This window comes from Choristoneura fumiferana, chromosome 16 (genome assembly GCF_025370935.1).
Source record: "Choristoneura fumiferana chromosome 16, NRCan_CFum_1, whole genome shotgun sequence".
NCBI lineage: Eukaryota > Metazoa > Arthropoda > Insecta > Lepidoptera > Tortricidae > Choristoneura > Choristoneura fumiferana.
Genome location: NC_133487.1, coordinates 19,088,622 through 19,108,065, shown reverse-complemented (window position 1 = coordinate 19,108,065; position 19,444 = coordinate 19,088,622). Strand labels below are relative to the sequence as shown.

Sequence of the window (19,444 nt, the reverse complement as noted above, 5' to 3'; positions counted from 1 at the left end):
TACTATAATTTTATTATGATGATATTTAATAATAAAAAATATTTATTCTGCATTTAAAAATCTAATAAATCCTGCTGTGCCATAAGTACTTACCTATTTACCCATAATGTTATTTTACACCTATAATTAGACCAGAAAAATAATGGCACAAGTTGCGGTTATGCTAAGTATAAGGACCCGCCGCTCCTCTTCGTAGGAGAAGTCAGAAATCTTAATATTTCTGGTCGTGGTTTAAGTAGGTACTCCGCGGAGAGCTGTGATTATTAAAACAAGTATTTAATTTGTTATTTATTTGTATATTTTACTGAAATAAACACAATTTTTTCTAAAAAAAACGAGTTATTTATAGTAAAACCTTTATTGTAAATATTCATTTTGTTTTGTAAAAAATACACATCTTATTTTCTCATGAAAAATCAAACAAAAATATAAATTATTCGTTGTTCAGCCTCGAACCTCAAACCTTACTTTATTATTAACCCATTTATTTTATCACATTTAATTGCATACTCGTACTTTCCATCCACCTAAAGATCCAAAATAATAGTGTAATTATTATAATTATTCGTCCCTTGCGACCAGAAGAACTAATAATAACAGGTTATATAATTATCGGTTGTAAATTGTAATTCTTTCCAGAACCGATGTTAATGAGAGGGGTACTGGTAGTACGCTGTTTTCTGTTTTCAAAGATTTTATGAAATTACGATGTAAGTACTGTTATAGATGGACAAATATACCTACAGGATGGCTCATTTAGATCGGTCAGTATGAGAAAGTCTAAAACTATAAGACATACGAAGATCTGTTCTTAGGAACCATGTCATCGATTTTAGTAATAAGAAAAAACTGCATTCGTACATTTAAAAAAAACACCTGTACTCAGTTCGGGAATCGAACCCGGTCGTTTTGAAAAATAAAACGTAGGTACCTACATTATTTCTATTTGGATATCGGTAGTGTACGTCATAAGCAATTAATGTTACTATGAAACACGGTATCTATAATGAATGAAATGCATTTTATTTCTATTCTTTAATAATGTATTGTTATTCAAAACGTCCGGGTTCGATTCCCGAGCTGAGTACAGTTTTTTTTAATGTATGATTGCAGTTTTTCTTGTTATTAAAATCGATGACATGATTCCTAAGAACAGTTTTTCGTATGTCTTATAGTTTCAGACCGATCTAAATGAGCCACTATGTATATGACTTTTAAACATACGGATAAACAAATACATTACTTGAATTTTAGACACAGTCACATGCCTAAAAGCTATTTAAGTGTTAAATAACCCTCCTTCTTTGCAGTCGGGTAAAAACTCGCTTGTGATCTTTCTATTCCTTTTATTATCAGTTCTATGGCTACGGCGACTAAACCTGCAATGATTATTTATAGTTCTTATCGCATAATATAACTTAAGGCTATCGCTAGATACACCTATTCTACTGTATCAGTATCACATGTCGTTGCTGGCAAGTAACTACAATAGTAATATCACTTACGAACTAGTTTCACGTATCTCCCCATATTGAGCGAGTAAACACTTGAGGCTTGAGCTGATTATAAGAGTATCTGTAAAGTTGAGCGAGCTGCATCTGCTAGCAGCTATTCTTCACTAACTACGGCATTACAACGACAAGGAGTTGGAATCATGTGTACCTGCTGATTATTTTGGCTCCTGTGAGTCACACCGAGAGAATCTCAAGTCGCTGTTGTGTGATTTACAATAAATGACGAAGCTAAACAGCAAAAGGAAATCCCTATCGGACGTTGAGTACCAATGTAAAAAAGGTGTAAAAGAGTAGGTATGTATAAGGAGTGAGTTATATCGTGTTCCTATATAGCAGTCAAATCAAAAGGATTTCCCAGCGCGGCTTGGAACTGTTCTGCATGACTTCATCACTATTCGCATATAATTACTTTTTTAGGACACTGCTCGAAAATGTGGCCATAGATAACCTAAATCCAGTACCCAAAATGCCTATATATGGACATTTAACATCGACTCATTTATGGCTCGCAAAACACGACAACAATGTAACAAATTACGAAAACAGGTCGTATCAATATATGTATTTCATAATACGATACGACTTTTTATAATATAACTAGCTGACCCGGCAAACTTCGTACCGATTTTTTTTTCATATTTACTCACCTTTTAAGAAGGTTCCCTGGACTTCCACAAATAATTAAAAACAAAAATTAGCCAAATCGGTCCAGCCGTTCTCGAGTTTTAGCGAGACTGACGAACAGCAATTGATTTTTATATATATAGATTTCTGAATTTCATTCCTGGCGTGCTGAAACGACAATGGACCAATCAAACGTTTTGATTTTTTAAATATGGTATGGCGTACTGGCCACCAAGAACGGACTCGTTTAAAAAAAAGTCACAAAAGAAAAATGAAATCGGCGAGAGGGGTGACACTATTTACCGGCACGGATAATACCGACATGGAAATACCGACGCGATTATTCGTGTAAACGCCCATACAAACTCGTGTCAAATTTACAGAGTTTCTATGGGCGTGTACAAGAAAAATCGGTCGGCATTTCCATGTCGGTATTATCCGGGCCGGTAAAGAATGTCACACACACACATTCTTATTGTTTGCTTTGTGATAAATATTTTTTATTTCCTCGCAGTAATCGTGAAAAGCACAATGTTTAGTCTCGGTGCAATAGATGAACTCGTATTATCGATTCAAACCAACTCGTTCATCTATTGCTTACTTGATGACTGCTGAGACCGTCCTTAAAGAATGATCCAGCCGAGTGGCCTCCAGTCCTCTCCCCGTACTGAAGGACTGTGCTACTGAACAGCCGCATTGTTTGCCAAGAGTCAGAGGACTGGATCCACCTTCGTTATGAATAAATTATACCTAGGTTAAATTATATAACAGTAGGTACTAAGACAATCTGTCCTTGACTCCGCTCCGCTGACACGCGCTGCTAATCTATCTTCTAACGTGGCAGTAAACGGCGCTTGTGTCCCAATAAAAATTCGAAAGAACGCAGATTCAATTATTGATTGTCTGTCATTTGACGTCGTAAATGTTACACCGCAAGTTAAGCTGCAATTACACTGAGTCGTTCGCCGCATGCTGCATGCGTCGACCGCAAAAGTGTAAACAGCAGGGTAGTCGGCCGCATTCGGCGAGCGAAAACTGCCACCGCCTTAATATGGCCGCCAGTGGCCGCCGCAGTAGTCGGACAGACTAACGTAAAGACGAAGTTCGTTTGCCGAAGTAGTTCGAAACAAATTCGGCGACCGCATCAGGTGAACGACGGTACGACGCAATGTAATTGCCGCTTTATCGACCTTCCCACGTCAACAACACCACTCTGGAAAAGACCAAAGTGCATATCCCGTTCGGTCCTCCCAACTGCAGGTGTCACGTGTCGGGTTTGCCGCGGAGCTCGATGGGGTCCGCAGGCGGCTTGTCGCTCAGGGGCTGCAGCTCAAGGGGGGCTGAGGGGGCGGCGGGGCGGCGGGGAGCGCGGGGGGCTGCAGGCGCGGGTACAGCGCGCGCAGCACCAGCAGCGTGCCGAAGGTGAGCGCGGCCGTGACGCCGAAGGCCGCGTCGGGCCCGCGCCGCGCGTACAGCAGCGCCACGCACGCGGGGCCCAGCGCGCGCGCCACGCACCCCGCGCCCGTCAGCACGCCCATCCATACGCCCTGCACACACGCACACACACACACCACACGTGACTCAATACCTCAAGCGCGAGCTTGTCACGGGCTGCCGTTGCCCGATATAGAAATGCTCTACATAACGTAGAGCCTGCGCAGATATAGAGCGGTCTGGACTCGTTCAGAGTTCTGCCACAAAACACAGATAGTTCAGAATTCAATCTCCATACAAGTGCGCTCGAGCAACGCACACATAGACCTGCTCACGGACACGATATCCCGGACTGGTTGGGACCAGTGAGAGCGGGAGTGCCATCCGCTTGAGACACGCGTATGTGAACTTTTGTGTGTATAGTTATTATAACTGTTCAGTGGACGGATGTTTAAATTAAATAATCGTGCATTGCGCCAATAACGAAATCGTCGCAATATATTTTCTATGACAAATTTGTTATATAAAAATGTCATTAAAATTAAAATATTTTAGTTATTAATTTACATTTCCATTCTTCCCGTTTCATTCTCAACAATAAATACGAGTGCCACTACCACGATAGTTTTTTGGTGCATAAGTAAGCCATAGTTGACAACCTTAGAGCGACCGCCGAGCGTAGCTGAAAAGTGAAGTACATACAGGAAATTTACTTCTGAACTATCTGTGTTTTGTGGTTCTGCTTTACAATGCACTGATTAGATAACACACAGCAGGGACAGACTCATTAATTCCGCGACTTTTAAGTCTTAAGTTCTTTTAAGTTTATTCGAAGAAGCAATGTAAAGCAAAATGCTTGATGTTTTTAGCGTGACAGGCGACGTCAGTTGGGTTCTAGGTAGCGTACATTATTTAATTTGTATGAAAAAAAGTAAATTCAAAAGACTCCATTATTTTTAAAAGTCGCTGAAATAATGTTGTTCAGTTTGACGAGGACGATCTATGTTTTAAGTTTTTGCTCGTATTACAGGCCACACCCGGTAGAGTCGCTACACTGATTGAATTCGCTCTACCAATTTTAAAGGTGTCAGGTTAACAAGATTCGATAGAATGGTTTCATACCTGCGGTCTCGGGCCGAGTACTTTGGAGAATATGGTCTGTATGAGCGTGACCCCGAGCGGGTAGCCGACCGACATGGCCGCGTAGCCCAGGAAGAACTGCGGCATGGTGAGCCCGCGAGACGTGAGGCACCAGGGCTGCCGGTCGGCCGGGCAGCCGCCGCGCGCCTCGCCGCCCGCGCCCGTCCCCGCCCCGCCCCCGCCGGCGCCAGCGGCGGCCGCCCGGCCCCCACGGGATGCACAGCAGCGAGGCCAGCCCCACCAGCAGGAACCCGCCCCACAGCAGCACCGCGCTGGAACCACAAACACGCCACTTACAACATGAACACTCTACAAATGAATGAACGCCTGAAGAGCAACGCGATATACATACATTATACAGCCAATACGAACGAGACATAAAAGCGTGAGAAGATTCCCAAGTCAATATCGGCTCTACTACTGAAATAAAAGTTATCTGAAGTATAACTAATTTCCAAGAAAATAATTTAGTGGTGGGAATGGAAGGAGAGCTTACATTTGGACAGCTTGAAAATTCGGTAATTTCCTGATTTTAAATAAACAAATCCTAGTAAGTTTTAATGACGCTGAAATGGTTAGCTTCAAACAATTGAACTCAGTAGGTAAGTATTGTTTTCTGTTCTGAGTTCTGAGAGGCTACGGTTCTATGAAGCCGACTTGCGAACCGTGTAAGTAAATAATCTCCATCGTGGCAAATCGTGAAGGGCAGGGGTAAGGCATAAGGCAAGCACGTGGCCGTGGCAACAGACCGTTCCTGGAAGAGGCGGGTGAGCGGCGTGATGAGCGCGAAGGTGAGGCAGGCCACGACGGCGCCGGCGCTCATGAGCGCGCCCATGTACCGCAGCGCGGGGGCCTTGTCCCACGCGAACTGGTCCATGGTCAGCGGCGTGCACAGCGTCTCCAGCAGCACGAAGCTGAAGTTCAGCACGAAGAACGCGCCCACCAGCGTCCACGAGCTCACGCGGTCCGGCCGGAGCAGCGCCAGCGCCTCCGCCTCTGCAACGCACCACCCCAACGGATCCAATAACAACACTTCGCACGATTCTATTTTCTTAACAAGCAAACTTTCCACTGAGAGTTTTTTGTCATAAACTTAAACTAACCAATTACTGCACGGATTATGGAAAAGGAGCAAACAGAAAAAGAGATGGCGGGACGATTTGAAACGTTTCAAAGTCATCGTAAAACAGTCAAATTATAAAAATTATGATATTGTCTCACATGACGTGTGGAGTCTAAGCCCTCAGTAGTCTCTCTTGCACTACTGTGCATGCGAACTAACATGTGCATACACGTTTGCAATAAATGGAGCCATGCTGAAAGATAATCGAGTATAACGCGTTGGAGATTTGAAGAACTCAGTACCTAAGTAAAGACTTTAAACAATAAGTAAATGAGTGTTACCGGATCCCTTGTGGTGCGCACGCATGGCCTCCTTGGCGGCGATGTTGCGCTCCTTGAAGCAGCAGGGCAGCAGCAGCGCCAGGTTGAGGGCGGCCAGCGCGGCGTTGAGCCAGCCCGGCGCCGTGAACATGTCCAGGCGAGGGCGCAGCTCGGGCGGCGGGCCGTACGGCGCGCCCGCGCCCAGCGGCGCCGCGGCCGCCTGCAGCGCCGGCCCGACCACGAAGCCCAGCACCTGCGCCAGCGAGACCGCCGCCACCGCGCGCGTGCGCTCCCCCTCCAGCGTCGCCGCCGACAGGTACGCGCGCGCCACCGCCACGCTCGCTGACACATATTATGCACATGACACAACACACACACTACATTGTCTCTGCCTATATTAAGTAGAGTCGAAATTTAACAATATTCTCGAAGATTTGCCCTGAAGATGGAATTCCACTGCAGACTCAGTTAAACGTCAATTTAAGTCACCTGCATTATTATCTGCCATCCTAATTCCTATCGGCTCTAGAAATAGAGTCGTATCCAATATTAGATGTAGAGATAATGGAGATATTGCGTGCTAGCGGCTGTACAACGATTAGCTGCATGGAATTACTGCCACAGAACCTATATTTAGTTGATCGCTGTGAGTTAAACGGGGTCTGTAAGGCCGTTCCGCTCGCGGTGGGCGGTGGGTTTTAAGGCTTAAGCTTGGCTTAAGTAGGATCATAAAACAAACTTTCCCGAAATTTGCAATTCCTAAAAAGATGCAGTACAAGGAAGAAGTTTTCCGTGTTCCTTTTATTGAATACTTCTGTTCTTCTTGAAAATTACGCGGCGAATCTTTGTGGTTTGGTTGTGAGACTAAAAACTCTAGGTATTTACCTATAGTTCAAAATTTGTTTTTTTTTTCGAGAATGGTCACATTTTGAGATAGAATGTTTTATAAAGTTGCTATGTTGAATTAGGGGTATCACGACTTAAATTAATACATCTGCAATCATATTTTTATGTACCGCCTCTCTTCATCAGTGTATAATTGTTAGGTAGGTAGATACTTCCTACATACTAATACTAAGCTTTAGCCTTGGGCAAAGTCTACTCGAAGTAGCATTTTAATAACTCGCAACATTCTGTTATCGAAAGCTTGACAACATGTTTACCCATCCTGGAATAATACGTGACAGTAAGCTGCGTCCCTCATCAGGCCCGGACGGAGGCGCGCCCGGCAACTCGCTCAGCGCTCAGGTCGGGTCGGGACACATTGACCGCTTTATATATTTGTAGAAACTAGGGGAGACCGAGGAGAGTTGTGACAGAGGAGAGTAGTGAACAACGTCGATTTTTAGAAACTTACTAGCTGACCCGGCAGACGTTGTCCTACCCGAAAAAACTCTGCATTAAAATTATGATAACATACCAACAACAGCGCCATCTAGCGGGTACAATTTAATTGAATACGTTCTTTAATTTGAGGAGAGAGTTTACCGTATTGACGTTGAACATTAAACGTTTGACAGTTACGAAACCCATGGACATTTTGTACGGGAAAATGATTTTTCTTTTATTTTTTCGTTAATTTTTCAATGTTTTTAATACTTGTTATCCTATTCCTGACGAAGACAAATCCAAAAATACAAAAATCATAAAAATTGGTCTAGCCGTTCTTGAGTTATAAATGGTGTAACTAACACGACTTTGTTTTATATATATAGATTAACTATTAGCGAGCTCGCCATAGCACGCGTTTTGATAGTTCGAGACTTGAACTAGAAAATGCGCGCTATTGCGAGCTCGCTAGCAGTAAATAAACTCCAAAAAATCGACGTTGTCACTACTCTACCTCTGTCACAACTCTCCTCGGTCTCCTACAGTAATTCATCAACGAAAACACATTTGACTTTCTAATTGTAAACGCGTTTCCGGAGACGCTCTGCGGCCGTCACGTGACCCGCGGCTGCTCTACAAGTATGTCGGCGATGACTATTCCAATGTTACGTAACATTATGATTTCAATTTCAAACGCATTCAATAAATAAGCTAATGTTGTTCACGCTCGGGGCAAGGGATTAACAGAACGAAGTCGCGTTCAATGCGGAAATTTTCTTAAAGATAAAAACGTCTCGGCGCGTGTACTATTCCATATCAACAAAGTCATAGAGGTTCGTACAGACAGGCACACGTGTCAGCGACGCTTGCAAAGACATTTAGGCCGCTACCTCGTGTAAGTACGAGTACGAACGAAGGGCCTAATGTATCCGCCAAAGTAACAAGGTTCGTTGAGGAATATTGATAAGAATACGTAAAACTGTCATACATAGCAGTAATCATTTACAACACATAGAGAAAAATACTGGAAAATAATCCTGGCACCGGGAATCGAGCCCAGTTCTTCATCAGTCCAAAATACGTCCCTTTAGACTACCGTAAAGTTAAATATAAAAATTAGAAAGTAATTTTTCTGAAGTTCTAAGTTAGAAATAAAAATGACCAAGTGCTGGTAGTCCGTGATACGAGTGCCGGTACTATTTGTGAACAAGAGCGGGTAGTTTAAAGGACTCGCGCTGCTGCTAGGCAGACTTAGCACCCCACACTTAAGTCTACTCGTGACCACGGCCACTGTAATGTTGCCGAAATGTCGAGGTAAATATTACTCGTGTGTGTTAGCGTGATTAGTCCTGTGCGTGGTATTTTGACTATGAGTGAAAATCACGAAAGTTTAAAACGTTATATTAGGCAGTCACTGTCGGGGTGGTGGTGGTTACCGGAGCTGACGCCGACGAGGAAGCGCGTGAGGAGCATGGCGCGGGCGGCGTACGGGCGCGCGGCGTGCAGCGACGCGTACGCCGCCGAGCCGAGCGCGGCCAGCGCCAGCGAGCCCAGCAGCGGCGCGCGCGGCCCGCGCCGGTTGGCCCACAGCCCCAGCAGCGGCGAGCACAGCAGCTGCCCCAGCGGCGCCGCGCCCACCGCCAGACCCAACACCTCCTTCGACGCGCCCGGCTCCAGCTGAAACACATCAACCACTCATAACCGACACGGCCAATATTCATATGAAAATGACACCTCACTCGCCTAGTTTGTAAAATTTGCATGTAAGACACCTAAACTTTGATAGGACTCGGCAAATCCTCATTTCTAGTGCCAAGATAAAGTTATAAACAAAAGTTTCATTGATGTATATGTTTTGCCGCCAAATTGTCCTATTTCTACTTTACCCTTGGTGCACTATTCAGTTCCTCGACTGTACTCTAGTACCTAAGTACATTTTTTAGAAGCAGTATAGAAAAGGTAGGTAGGTACACTTGGAATCGGTTTAAATAAGGATTCTCTGATACGAGGTTAATATATATTTAGGTTAATACTTTAAAAATACAACATATGTACTTTAGTTTCCTGTTAACCTTAGCGGTCCCCCGACACCGACGACGCTTAGATAAAAAAAATATTACTAGATACTTATACTAAATTAACTTAGGCTAATTTTGCGGGAAGTCAGCATAGTCCCCGCGGGATAGAGATAAACGAATTTTTCGCAGATGAAGTCGCGGGCAACAGCTAGGTAGTACATAATTATTTTTTACTTTTCGATTACGATTAGTTTGTTGCAATTAGTATACCTAGTGCCATCCACGAAGACGCGTGATTTTGTCAAAATTAGCCATTAATGACATTGTAATAAGAACCACGGCACGCGTCACCGTGAATGACTCTACCTACGACTACGAGTATAACGGCGCGATAGAGTCCAACAGGCGGTGACGCACAGCGACTGGTATTGGTGTAGAGTGCGTCATGTCGGAGAGGTACCAACACCGCCTATTGTTTATTTGTCTCCTTGTGCTAGAGCCTGAACAGCATTGTACACCAAGCGCGAGGTTAAGGTTGTGGCTCTACACACCTATTTTCCTCAATCCTACTAATATTATAAATGCGAAAGTTTGTGAGTGAGTGAGTAAGTTAGTGAGTATGTTTGTACTCTTTCACGCTGAAACGGCTGGACTGATTTGGATGAAATTTGGTATGTAGATAGCTGGACATCTGGAATAAAACATAGGCTACTTTTTATTCCGATATTCCCACGGGATAGGGATAAAATCTCGAAATAACAACCACTGGGCTTAGAGTCATTAAATTTAACATGATTATATTTAATATTCGTGAATTCCCACGAGATTTTTTAAAACTCCCAAAATTTCAATTCAGCTGCTGGATCTAATGATTTATGTGTGCCAAGCCGCGAGTAAAAACTAGTTCTATATATTTACAAGAGGCATTTATTGAATGTTTTGTTTCCATTGTACGAGTATTCATCATTCAATATCATCGTCATTTATTACATGTTTCATATTTTCTAACAAAGTTAACTGTACCGTACTTAATATTAGATTTTTTCAGGGAACTATAGGTCTAACTAATTCCTAGCTTTAGCTAAAATTCAAAATTATTGTGTAAGACTGCTTGTTTTTAAATAAAATAAAATAAAATGATTGATCGTAATTATCCGAGTTAACACAGACCACAGTCATGATAGAGCTTAGACTACATGGACTAATTTGCATAAAAACAATAAGATGTACTCTCCCTCCCTCCCCGTCCACATCCTACGCGACCCTTGTCACCTCATGCTAATTAAGATTTAGCTGAAAGTCAAACAAAAACGACATGACATTGACCGGCAATGAGTCAAGGCTAATTATATAATGAGCTGTATCCTCCATCCTCCTCGTGATCTTCACAATGGGAGAGCCGCATTCGCTGGCTTGTTGATGTGCCGCTGCCGATCATGGTGACTATTGCTTCGCTTCATCACGATCCGGTGGCTCATGGCTGCACATGAGCCCATAATCTCCACGCAGCCTCGGGTTGGGCAAGCGCGACGGTGTTATCGCCGCCGCCGCGCCCGCATGCATGCATCGTTATAACGAAGTGTCATAAATATTTTTTATGTCAGATTATACTTAACATGATTGGTATCTTTCACGATACTGATACTACCGAAAACACTTTGCGTCACACTCGTAGGTTTACTCTCTCCTTATAGAAAAAAATAGAAATAATATTTATTTACTTGAACAGTAGTTACAGAGATGTTCGGTTGGTACACATAAAAATGAGTAGAATGTTCAGCACTCTCGCCGGCATCACCAGCATGTGAATATAAAAGTTGAAATTTAGTTTCCTTGAAACTAACTCCAAAATACCACGGGAAATAGCATCTAAATCTAATTTAATCTAAATGCTATTCCGTGGTATTTTGGAGTTAGGTATAAGGAGAGTAAACCTACAAGTCACGAGAGAGGTGTTTTCTAAGTGATGACATGGATACTGCATTGAAGGGAGCTCACACGCAACTGTCGAGACGGTCGCGATCCGTTGAGCTTGCATGTTTATTGAGTCACCTGTCAAAACCTCATAATTTTATTACCCGTTACATTTACCTATGCTAATGATGAATGTATCTGACGGCATTTTTAATTAGGTTTCCGTAGCCAAAATGGCAAAAACGGAACCATGTCTGTCTGTGTCTGTCCGCCCGCGGCTTTGCTCAGGGACTATCAATGCTAGAAAGCTGTAATTTTGCACGGATATATACGTAAACTATGCTGACAAAATGGTACAATAAAAAATTAAAAAAAAAATTTTTAGAGTACCTCCTATATACGTAAAGTGGGGGTGTTTTTTTTTCTCATCCAACCTTGTACTGTGGGATATCGTTGGATAGGTCTTTCTTGGAATTATTAGTAGTTTAGTGAGATTAAGAGTAAATAACAGCCTAAGGTATAAAAAATATATACCTAAACTTTTCCAAGAAATGTAGTATTTTATCCTACATCAATATTTATGTTATTTTGTACGCATAGGTACCTACATTGCGTATTAATCTATGATATGTATATTTGTAAGTTACAAAGTAAATAAAATTATGACTTCATCTTCGTACTTCTTTTATTTATCATCATCATCATTGTTACGACTTCACAAAAAATGTTTAGAACCCCTTCTTCTGTGACTTAAGAGTCCAATGTTATCCTGAATGGACTATAGACATTTTCGAAGTAAGTATCGACTCTTATACTTAGTAACTACTGATTGTATGGGTTTGCATTGGCACAATGATCAGAATAAAATTTATGTAAAATTATGGTTTAATCGCCATCATCCTGTTTCCAGGACCCCTAGTGTAAGTTTTCGGTTACAAAATACGTCTCGATCGCGTTCGCGTTAAAATGTCAATTTGTATGCAAACACGAACAGCGCCTCTAGCGGAACGTTTGCGATGTTCGTGTTTCCATGCAAATTGAGATTATAACGCGAACGCGATCGATACGTATTTTGTAACCGAAAACTTACACTAAGGGTACAGATAGAGACATAAAGTGGGTCCAATCCTCAAGCATGAATCGCGTACGAAAGCATCAAACGTGACAGCACTGCGCTCGAGTCACCGATATGGTCACTGTAATTAGGCAATTCCAACCCGCGCGATAGCTGGAATCCGCCTAATCTGTCGTCGTTAGATAGGTACCTCTAGGTACTTACTCTTACACAACATTCGCAGATAATAGAGACGTGACGCTCCGTTAATTTAACGTATAAGTAATAGCTAGCGTGTACTCCCAAAGCTATTTCCATCGACCTTCAAGGGTATTTGAGTGAATCTTCGCGAAACGGACGGGCAACAAAGCGAATAGTCTGTGACAGCCAACGTGGGAATGTTTTGCGACTTTTGGCGTTTGCGCATGTTTATGTTGTTATCAAGTGCAGCGGGGGAGCGCGCGCGGCGCGAGTGGCGAGTGCGGTGAACGACCGTGCGGGAAAGTCACTGCCGCGCGATGCAGCTGCAGCCGGCCGCAGAACCAGCCAGCCGGGCACTGGTTATATTATACGAGTATTAAACGTAAACAAACACAACGAACATCTTGTTCAATTGTGATTTATCTTTAACGCAAAGTATCAAAACATAATTAATTGATATTGTTAAATTTGGAAGATATAGTCCGTTATACCGCAGTAGAACTGACGAGAATATTGAAGTGGGCAGCAGCAGCAGCGCACTTGAATCAACCACTCGTTCACCCTCAAACAAGACGAGATTTATAGTTATCACCAAGGGCCTTGGGCCTGTACCAGCAGGCTATGTTGAAATATTGAGCTTTAATAATATAGGTACGACTAATTTTGTTTGACTAAGTAGGTCTGTAAGTATGTCAACGACAATTAAATTGAGGAGTTGACAGTCAGTAGTGCATGGTGTGTCTAGTGTTAGGTTAGTGTTAGGTCTAGTCGAGTTAATGCGTGGTTGGTTGCGGTGTAGGGGGACACACACACACACCTTATCGAGGTAGGGCCAGACGCCGGTCAGCACGATGCTGAACCCCAGCGACATCTGGAACATGGTGAAGTAGATGATGTAAACGCTGCGCCAGCGCTCGCGCCGCTCCTGCGCGGTCTCCAGCGCGGGCTCGTGCCCGGGGCGGCGGCCGCGTCGCCGGGGGCGGCTGGCGGCTCCAGGCGGGCGCGAGCGTCGCCGCGGGGCTCCAGGCAGGCGCGCTCCGCCGCCGACCCGTCCTCCACCTCCCGGGCCTTGCCGTTCCGCGCCAGCCCCTTCTTCAGCCACTCCATCGCGCCTTCTGTTCCCGCGCTGACCTCCCGGCAACAAAAGCGAAAGTTCGTCTCAATGTCAATCTTAATTCGAGGCACTAGTTTCGCACGTCCGGAATATAAACACTCTCACTTTTAGGAAGCTGTGAATGAACGGTCGCCCTGTCCCGCGCTGTGGTCGCGCACAGCTGGTACTGTTCACGAGCGGCGCAGCCCTCCGGGGCGCACGCGCCGGCATGGGGGCTGGCGAGGGGCGGCGCTCGCGTCGGGACGCGGAGGGACAAAGGCGCCGGTTTACAGACAAAGAAGGATTGCGTTCGCCGTGCTCGTGCTCGCTCGGAAGGCGCGCTGAGGTGCCGTGCGGTCGCCGCGCGCCGCCCGCGAGACTGCGCGCGCGCAGCCGCCCGCTCTCGGGGCTCCCTCCCCCGCCCCCTCACTGATAGCGACGAATATTCATCAAATACGGAATGACTAGATTAGTAAACAATAGAGAGTCATGCTGCCTTTAACGCTAATTGCATTGTTTTTGATATGTATGTAGGTATTGGTAAAATGCATTTAAATTAGTGGAAGTAAACTGCATACTACGAGTCTACGACTGTACGACTGCGCTTAACCAAGTTTGAAATGGAACAGCATGGGTGCAATCATAAACATAATATTACTAGCGTAAATATTACGTTTATGGGTGCAATACTTTCCAATGTAATGAACATTGTTTGAAACGAAACAAGCACGCACCAACCTGCGTGCAATGCATTTCTAATTTTTACTGCCCTACTTTTTGATTTTATCTTTTGTACTAAAATAAGTAAAGTTATGCCGCATGCTGTATTATCTTATTATCCTGTAGTGCACGTTTTTTTCCCTTTACCTACTTACCTACCACCATAGAGTACATTGTATATTAGAAACCTACCAGTCCTACCACCTATCTTTCCCAAGTCGTCCTGCTAAATTCCTACTGCTCGAAGCTCCTACGACATAACATTCACCAATATTTTTAGATCACTTAAATTGCTTTAAAGTTTATCAGGCGCATCGTTCGACTATCTTAAATTAAATTAAATTATTTTAAGTTCTTGAATGAAGTTTACTGCACCTATTTAGGAATGTTTAAATAAGTTAAGTTAAGTTATATATATCTAAAAAAAAGAATGTTTATATATGTCTTGTTTATAATGACACTAACGTAGGTAATTAAGATTATTGCTACTAACGCAATATGAACTGATTGTTTGAAATAAATTATTATTATATATATATATATATATATGCATATTATATACTAATATTATAAAGAGGAAAGCTTTGGATTTTTGGATGTTTGTTACGAATTAACTCAAAAACTACTGGACTGATTTTAAAAATTCTTTCACTATTAGAATGCTAAATTCTTCATAAAATTATATTTTTTAGTTTTATTATTTGATTGATTTTTTATTTTATGTAAATTAAAAATTATTAAAAATATATACTTAGAAACTTTTTTGTTTGTGGCTGTTGACACCTGATTACCTTGGTCGTAGACGAAGATTTTACTTTATGCACTAGAGCATAAAAAGTCATTTTATGTCGCCTAGATCCAGCATAAACAAGAACTTTACGAGCATGAGAAGTGAAAAATAAATTTGTATTCAAGACGGTTTCAATAGGTACCTGTAGATTACTTTTTGAATTATTCAAATCGGACATTCCATTCAAAAGATATTACGAAAATATCAATCTAGCCAAAAAATGCATTTAGGTACTCTACGTTGACGTGCCCCGGCTTCGTGCGTGTCGGGTGTAGTTTTTGGGAAAAAATGTGTGTGAAGTGCCCTTGATTAGAGACCTTTTTAGAGTTCTGTACCCAAACGGGACCCTATTACTAAGACTCCACTGTCCGTCTGTCTGTCTGTCACTAGGCTCTTCTTCTTCTTCTCTTTCACAGATGATGTATTTCTATTGCCGCTATAACAACAAATACTAAAAATAGAACAAAATAAATATTTAAGGGGGCCTCCCATACAGCAAACGTGTTTTTTTCCGTTTTATGCTAATGTCTAATGTTGTATACGTACGGAACCCTTCGTACGAGAGTCCGACTCGCACTTGTTCGTTTTTTTTTATACTTTGCCCGTGCGAAGCCGGGGCAGGTCGCTAGTTTATTATATTGTAAGAAGTACTGGGGGAGGCCTTTGCCAACAGCAAGGCTACTACGAAACTCGTAACTCGAAGTTCGTGTCGTGCGGTCCCTCTCGCTCTCGTATCAAACAGTGTAAGTGTCAGAGGGACCGCACGACACGAACTTCGAGTTTCGAGTTTCGGAGTAGCCCAGCAGGCACACAGATGCTGAAGACTGAATGGGAAAAAAAGCTGTTATGTATTATGATTTAAGTATTTTGTACTTGCATCTGACTGAATAAAGAGGTTTAATAATAATAATAAAAAGTACTTTAGTCATTAAGTATTTCTTTTTTTGATACTGGCAAGATAACGTTTGGCTGAAATACCAACATTCTACAGCCCATCCGAACTTCGATCGATCTATCACACCATTAAAAAAAAAAGTTAAGTTGCTATTGCTACGAAAGGTTGGAAAAGTGGTGTAGAATCCGCTTTTCAAAGTATTTTAAAGCGTCAAGTGCACGAATAATTAACAAAATGTTTGTTTCACGCCAAATCGCATCTAGGCTTTTCCAACAAACAGGTCAGTATTCATTTGTTTTTACTTAAGTTCGAATTTCGAATCCTATTAATAATTCGCCAATATGTGTTTTTTGCCTTATTCAAACAAATATAATTAACCTACCGTAGTTTATGGTTTTTAATGAAAGAGTACAGCACCATTTGAGTCCCTTTTCTTCGTTAAATAAGTTACATAACAGCTGCAGTCAAAGCCATAACCTAACTTCTGGTTCTGTCACCTGATAACAACAGGATAAAAAGCAAGGGATTGAATTTAATGACTGAAGACATTGGTTTAGCTACAGTCCAACCATACTTTTAAAGAATAAAGTTACATAGGTAGTTCTAATTGAAATAGTGTATTTTATTTAGGACTCTACCCTTATACTAATGTTGCTAACCACTAGCAGCTACTAAGCAAGATATCATCCATACATACTTACCTAATAGTATAAATACTAATGTAATATTGTGTGTTACCTCTTCACTCTTGAATCACAGAACCAATTTAGATAATAGTAGATTATTGTTGTGGCCCTGGAAGTAGGTGATTGCTGGCTGAGTATGAGTATTAAACGGATTGCTATTCCAGCCGAGACTAATATAAAGGTTTACTCAAAAATGGTGAATAATTCTGAAATATAATAAACTTTTTGACAAAATATATTATAACATTTAATTTTATTCCAACATTTTTCTCTTATCCTTTCCTGCCTTTTTTTCATTAATAATAAACTGCAGGCGTATTTTCCACCAAAACACCACAAGCTGTTTCAGACCCAATAAAAAAAGTGAAATTCCAACCAAATATCTGATACCGGCCATTACACTTGGCTGTATATGACTTGTGCCATTTCCATGGCCTTTTTAACTTTTTAAAAAATTGTGACTGATTGCAGGCGCGCTAGCTCAACAATAATAAATTATCTTTTAAACTTTTTAATTATTCACTGACCATAAACTATGCACTTAACCTTCTGATATGTAAAGATTAATGTCAACTTTTACGGTCATTTTTGAGAAAAATTTATTACAGGGATCGTCCTCACACAATGTTTTTTTGATAAACCCCACAACCACCCTTATTATTTACTGTATTCATAGAAAATATCCTATTGAATGTAATAAAAATAATTAGTAGTTTTTGTTTAAGTCCTTACTTTTCTATTAAAAAATAGGTCTGAACTTTAGTGTAAAAATGATGCACTTAAGACCAATGATAAAACAGACCTTTGTTTCTGTTTTCGCAATGTGTCATGCTTTTTAACATTACTTTCTGCAACTTTTATAACGGAAATATAATTGGAAGGTTTTTTTTGTAAGTAGTATTTAAACTTCCGTTTTTACATCTGTTTCCGTTTCTGGTTCTGCTGAGACATCCGTTGCATCACTAACTCATGAGCTTATTCCAAAAGGTTTTCATTAGTCATTATGCATACTTATCAACTTGGACAGGGAAGTTGTTAAGCATTGATGGTATTTGACATGGAGTGTTGTAACTTGTCAGTGCGGCGCTACCACGTGGGCGAGTTCAAGGCGCCCACGATGGACGAGCTGCCGGTGCCGCGCGGCAGCTGGCAGGCCCGGCACGACGCGCGCCAGCGCCGCTTCAACGCTGTGCTCGTCGCCGGCGTCGCCTTCTCCGCCGCCACGCTCGTGCTGGTCAGTACACACACACATGCACACTCCGCTGCCCACCATAAACTTCCTCACTCAGAGCAAAGGCTGCGGGGTTTAACACGCAGATGCTATCACATCCACCCTCATCATTATACCCTTTGACAGAAACAAATTGGGAATGTGATAATGATTCTTTGAATTCTTCAAATGTATTAAGTTTCAAGGCGATGCTATCAACTGTTGACAAGTCTATCCTGGAAGACAATCCTAACTGGACCGCCCTCTCATGCTGCTCCACTGCACTGTACATTGGAAGTGACCACTGTTTGTTTGTTCCCAGGCCAAGGCTTCTGGACTGATCTACCTGAACTACTCGCCGCCCAAGTCCCTGGACTAAGCCGCCGCGCTTCACCACTTAGCCTAATATAATCAAACCAGCAATTATTCAATAAATATTTAGTTAACTAGCAATGACGTTTCATTTCATTGTTATCCAAATGAAGATATGCTCAGTTTCTCCGGATAAGTAAACTGAAGTGGCAGTGGGCCGGCCATATCAGCAGCGGCGGCCTTTGGGGGGCCCGGGGCCTCGCGCAACAACCCAAGCAAATTAAAAAAAAAAATCTTTTTTTTATTATATATATTTTCGGATCACATACTTTTCACGAAAATCAAAAGGCCTCTCAAAGACCTGCCGCCCGGAGTTTCGCAATGGGTAAGGCCGCCGCTGTATCAGCTGAAGAACCGGGTAACGAGTTCTTGAGTGGAGACCGCGAATCGGCAAGCGTGGCGTGGGACTCCCTCCCTCAGACTAGGTGAAGCGATGATTTTCGCAAGGTGGCTGGTCTAGCAGTGGCCTAACAGTGGCCTAGCAGTGGCCTAAGATAAGCCAATGATGATGAAGATGGCGCAGTTATACAGGGCGTCCCAAGATTATGGGAAATCAAGGGAAAGTACCTGAAATATCGTAGATATGATATTTTGCTGAAAGAAGACATAATTTTATTTTTAAAAGTTAGTAATTCTGCATTTAAAATTTTTCTAAAAATTACTTGCTTCGTCTGGGAATCAAACTGACTTAAATGTGAAAAAAATATTTCACGTTGTTCCTCTCTTTTAAGATAGTATGTTACGTACGAAGAATTATTATTTTTTGTCCATTTTTTCGATTGGGTGATTTTTTTCACATTTAAGTCAGTTTGATTCCCAGACGAAGCAAGTAATTTTTAGAATTTTTTTAAATGCAGAATTACTAACTTATAGAAATAACATAGTCTTCTTTCAGCAAAATATCCTATCTACGATGTTTCAGGTACTTTCCCTTGTTGTCCCATAGTCTTGGGGCGCTCTGTATTACCCGTATCACCATTGCTGTAACGCAGGCTACGAGACCACCCATAAAAATTATGTCATACATTTTTTTTTTATTCGACTGGATGGCAAACGAGCAAGTGGGT

At 42.2% G+C, this 19,444-nt stretch overlaps 2 protein-coding genes across 2 annotated transcripts; one reads left to right on the top strand and one right to left on the bottom strand.

The window, feature by feature from the left end:
• Positions 1–345: 345 nt before the first annotated feature.
• On the bottom strand, positions 346–14,124 carry Cln7 (CLN7/MFS domain-containing 8). The gene is given in 9 exon segments (XM_074098839.1): positions 346–3,685; positions 4,695–4,883; positions 4,886–4,911; positions 4,914–4,984; positions 5,462–5,708; positions 6,117–6,437; positions 8,861–9,101; positions 13,429–13,737; positions 13,831–14,124. Coding segments are annotated over 9 exon segments (1,740 nt in total). The 5' UTR covers positions 13,936–14,124; the 3' UTR covers positions 346–3,454.
• A 2,077-nt stretch (positions 14,125–16,201) lies between these two features.
• COX7B (Cytochrome c oxidase subunit 7B) lies at positions 16,202–18,454 on the top strand. Its single transcript, XM_074098892.1, has 3 exons — positions 16,202–16,389; positions 17,875–18,029; positions 18,328–18,454. Exons 1-3 carry the CDS (start codon positions 16,344–16,346, stop codon positions 18,382–18,384), a joined length of 258 nt encoding a protein of 85 aa, XP_073954993.1. The 5' UTR covers positions 16,202–16,343; the 3' UTR covers positions 18,385–18,454.
• The last annotated feature ends 990 nt before the right edge of the window (positions 18,455–19,444 follow it).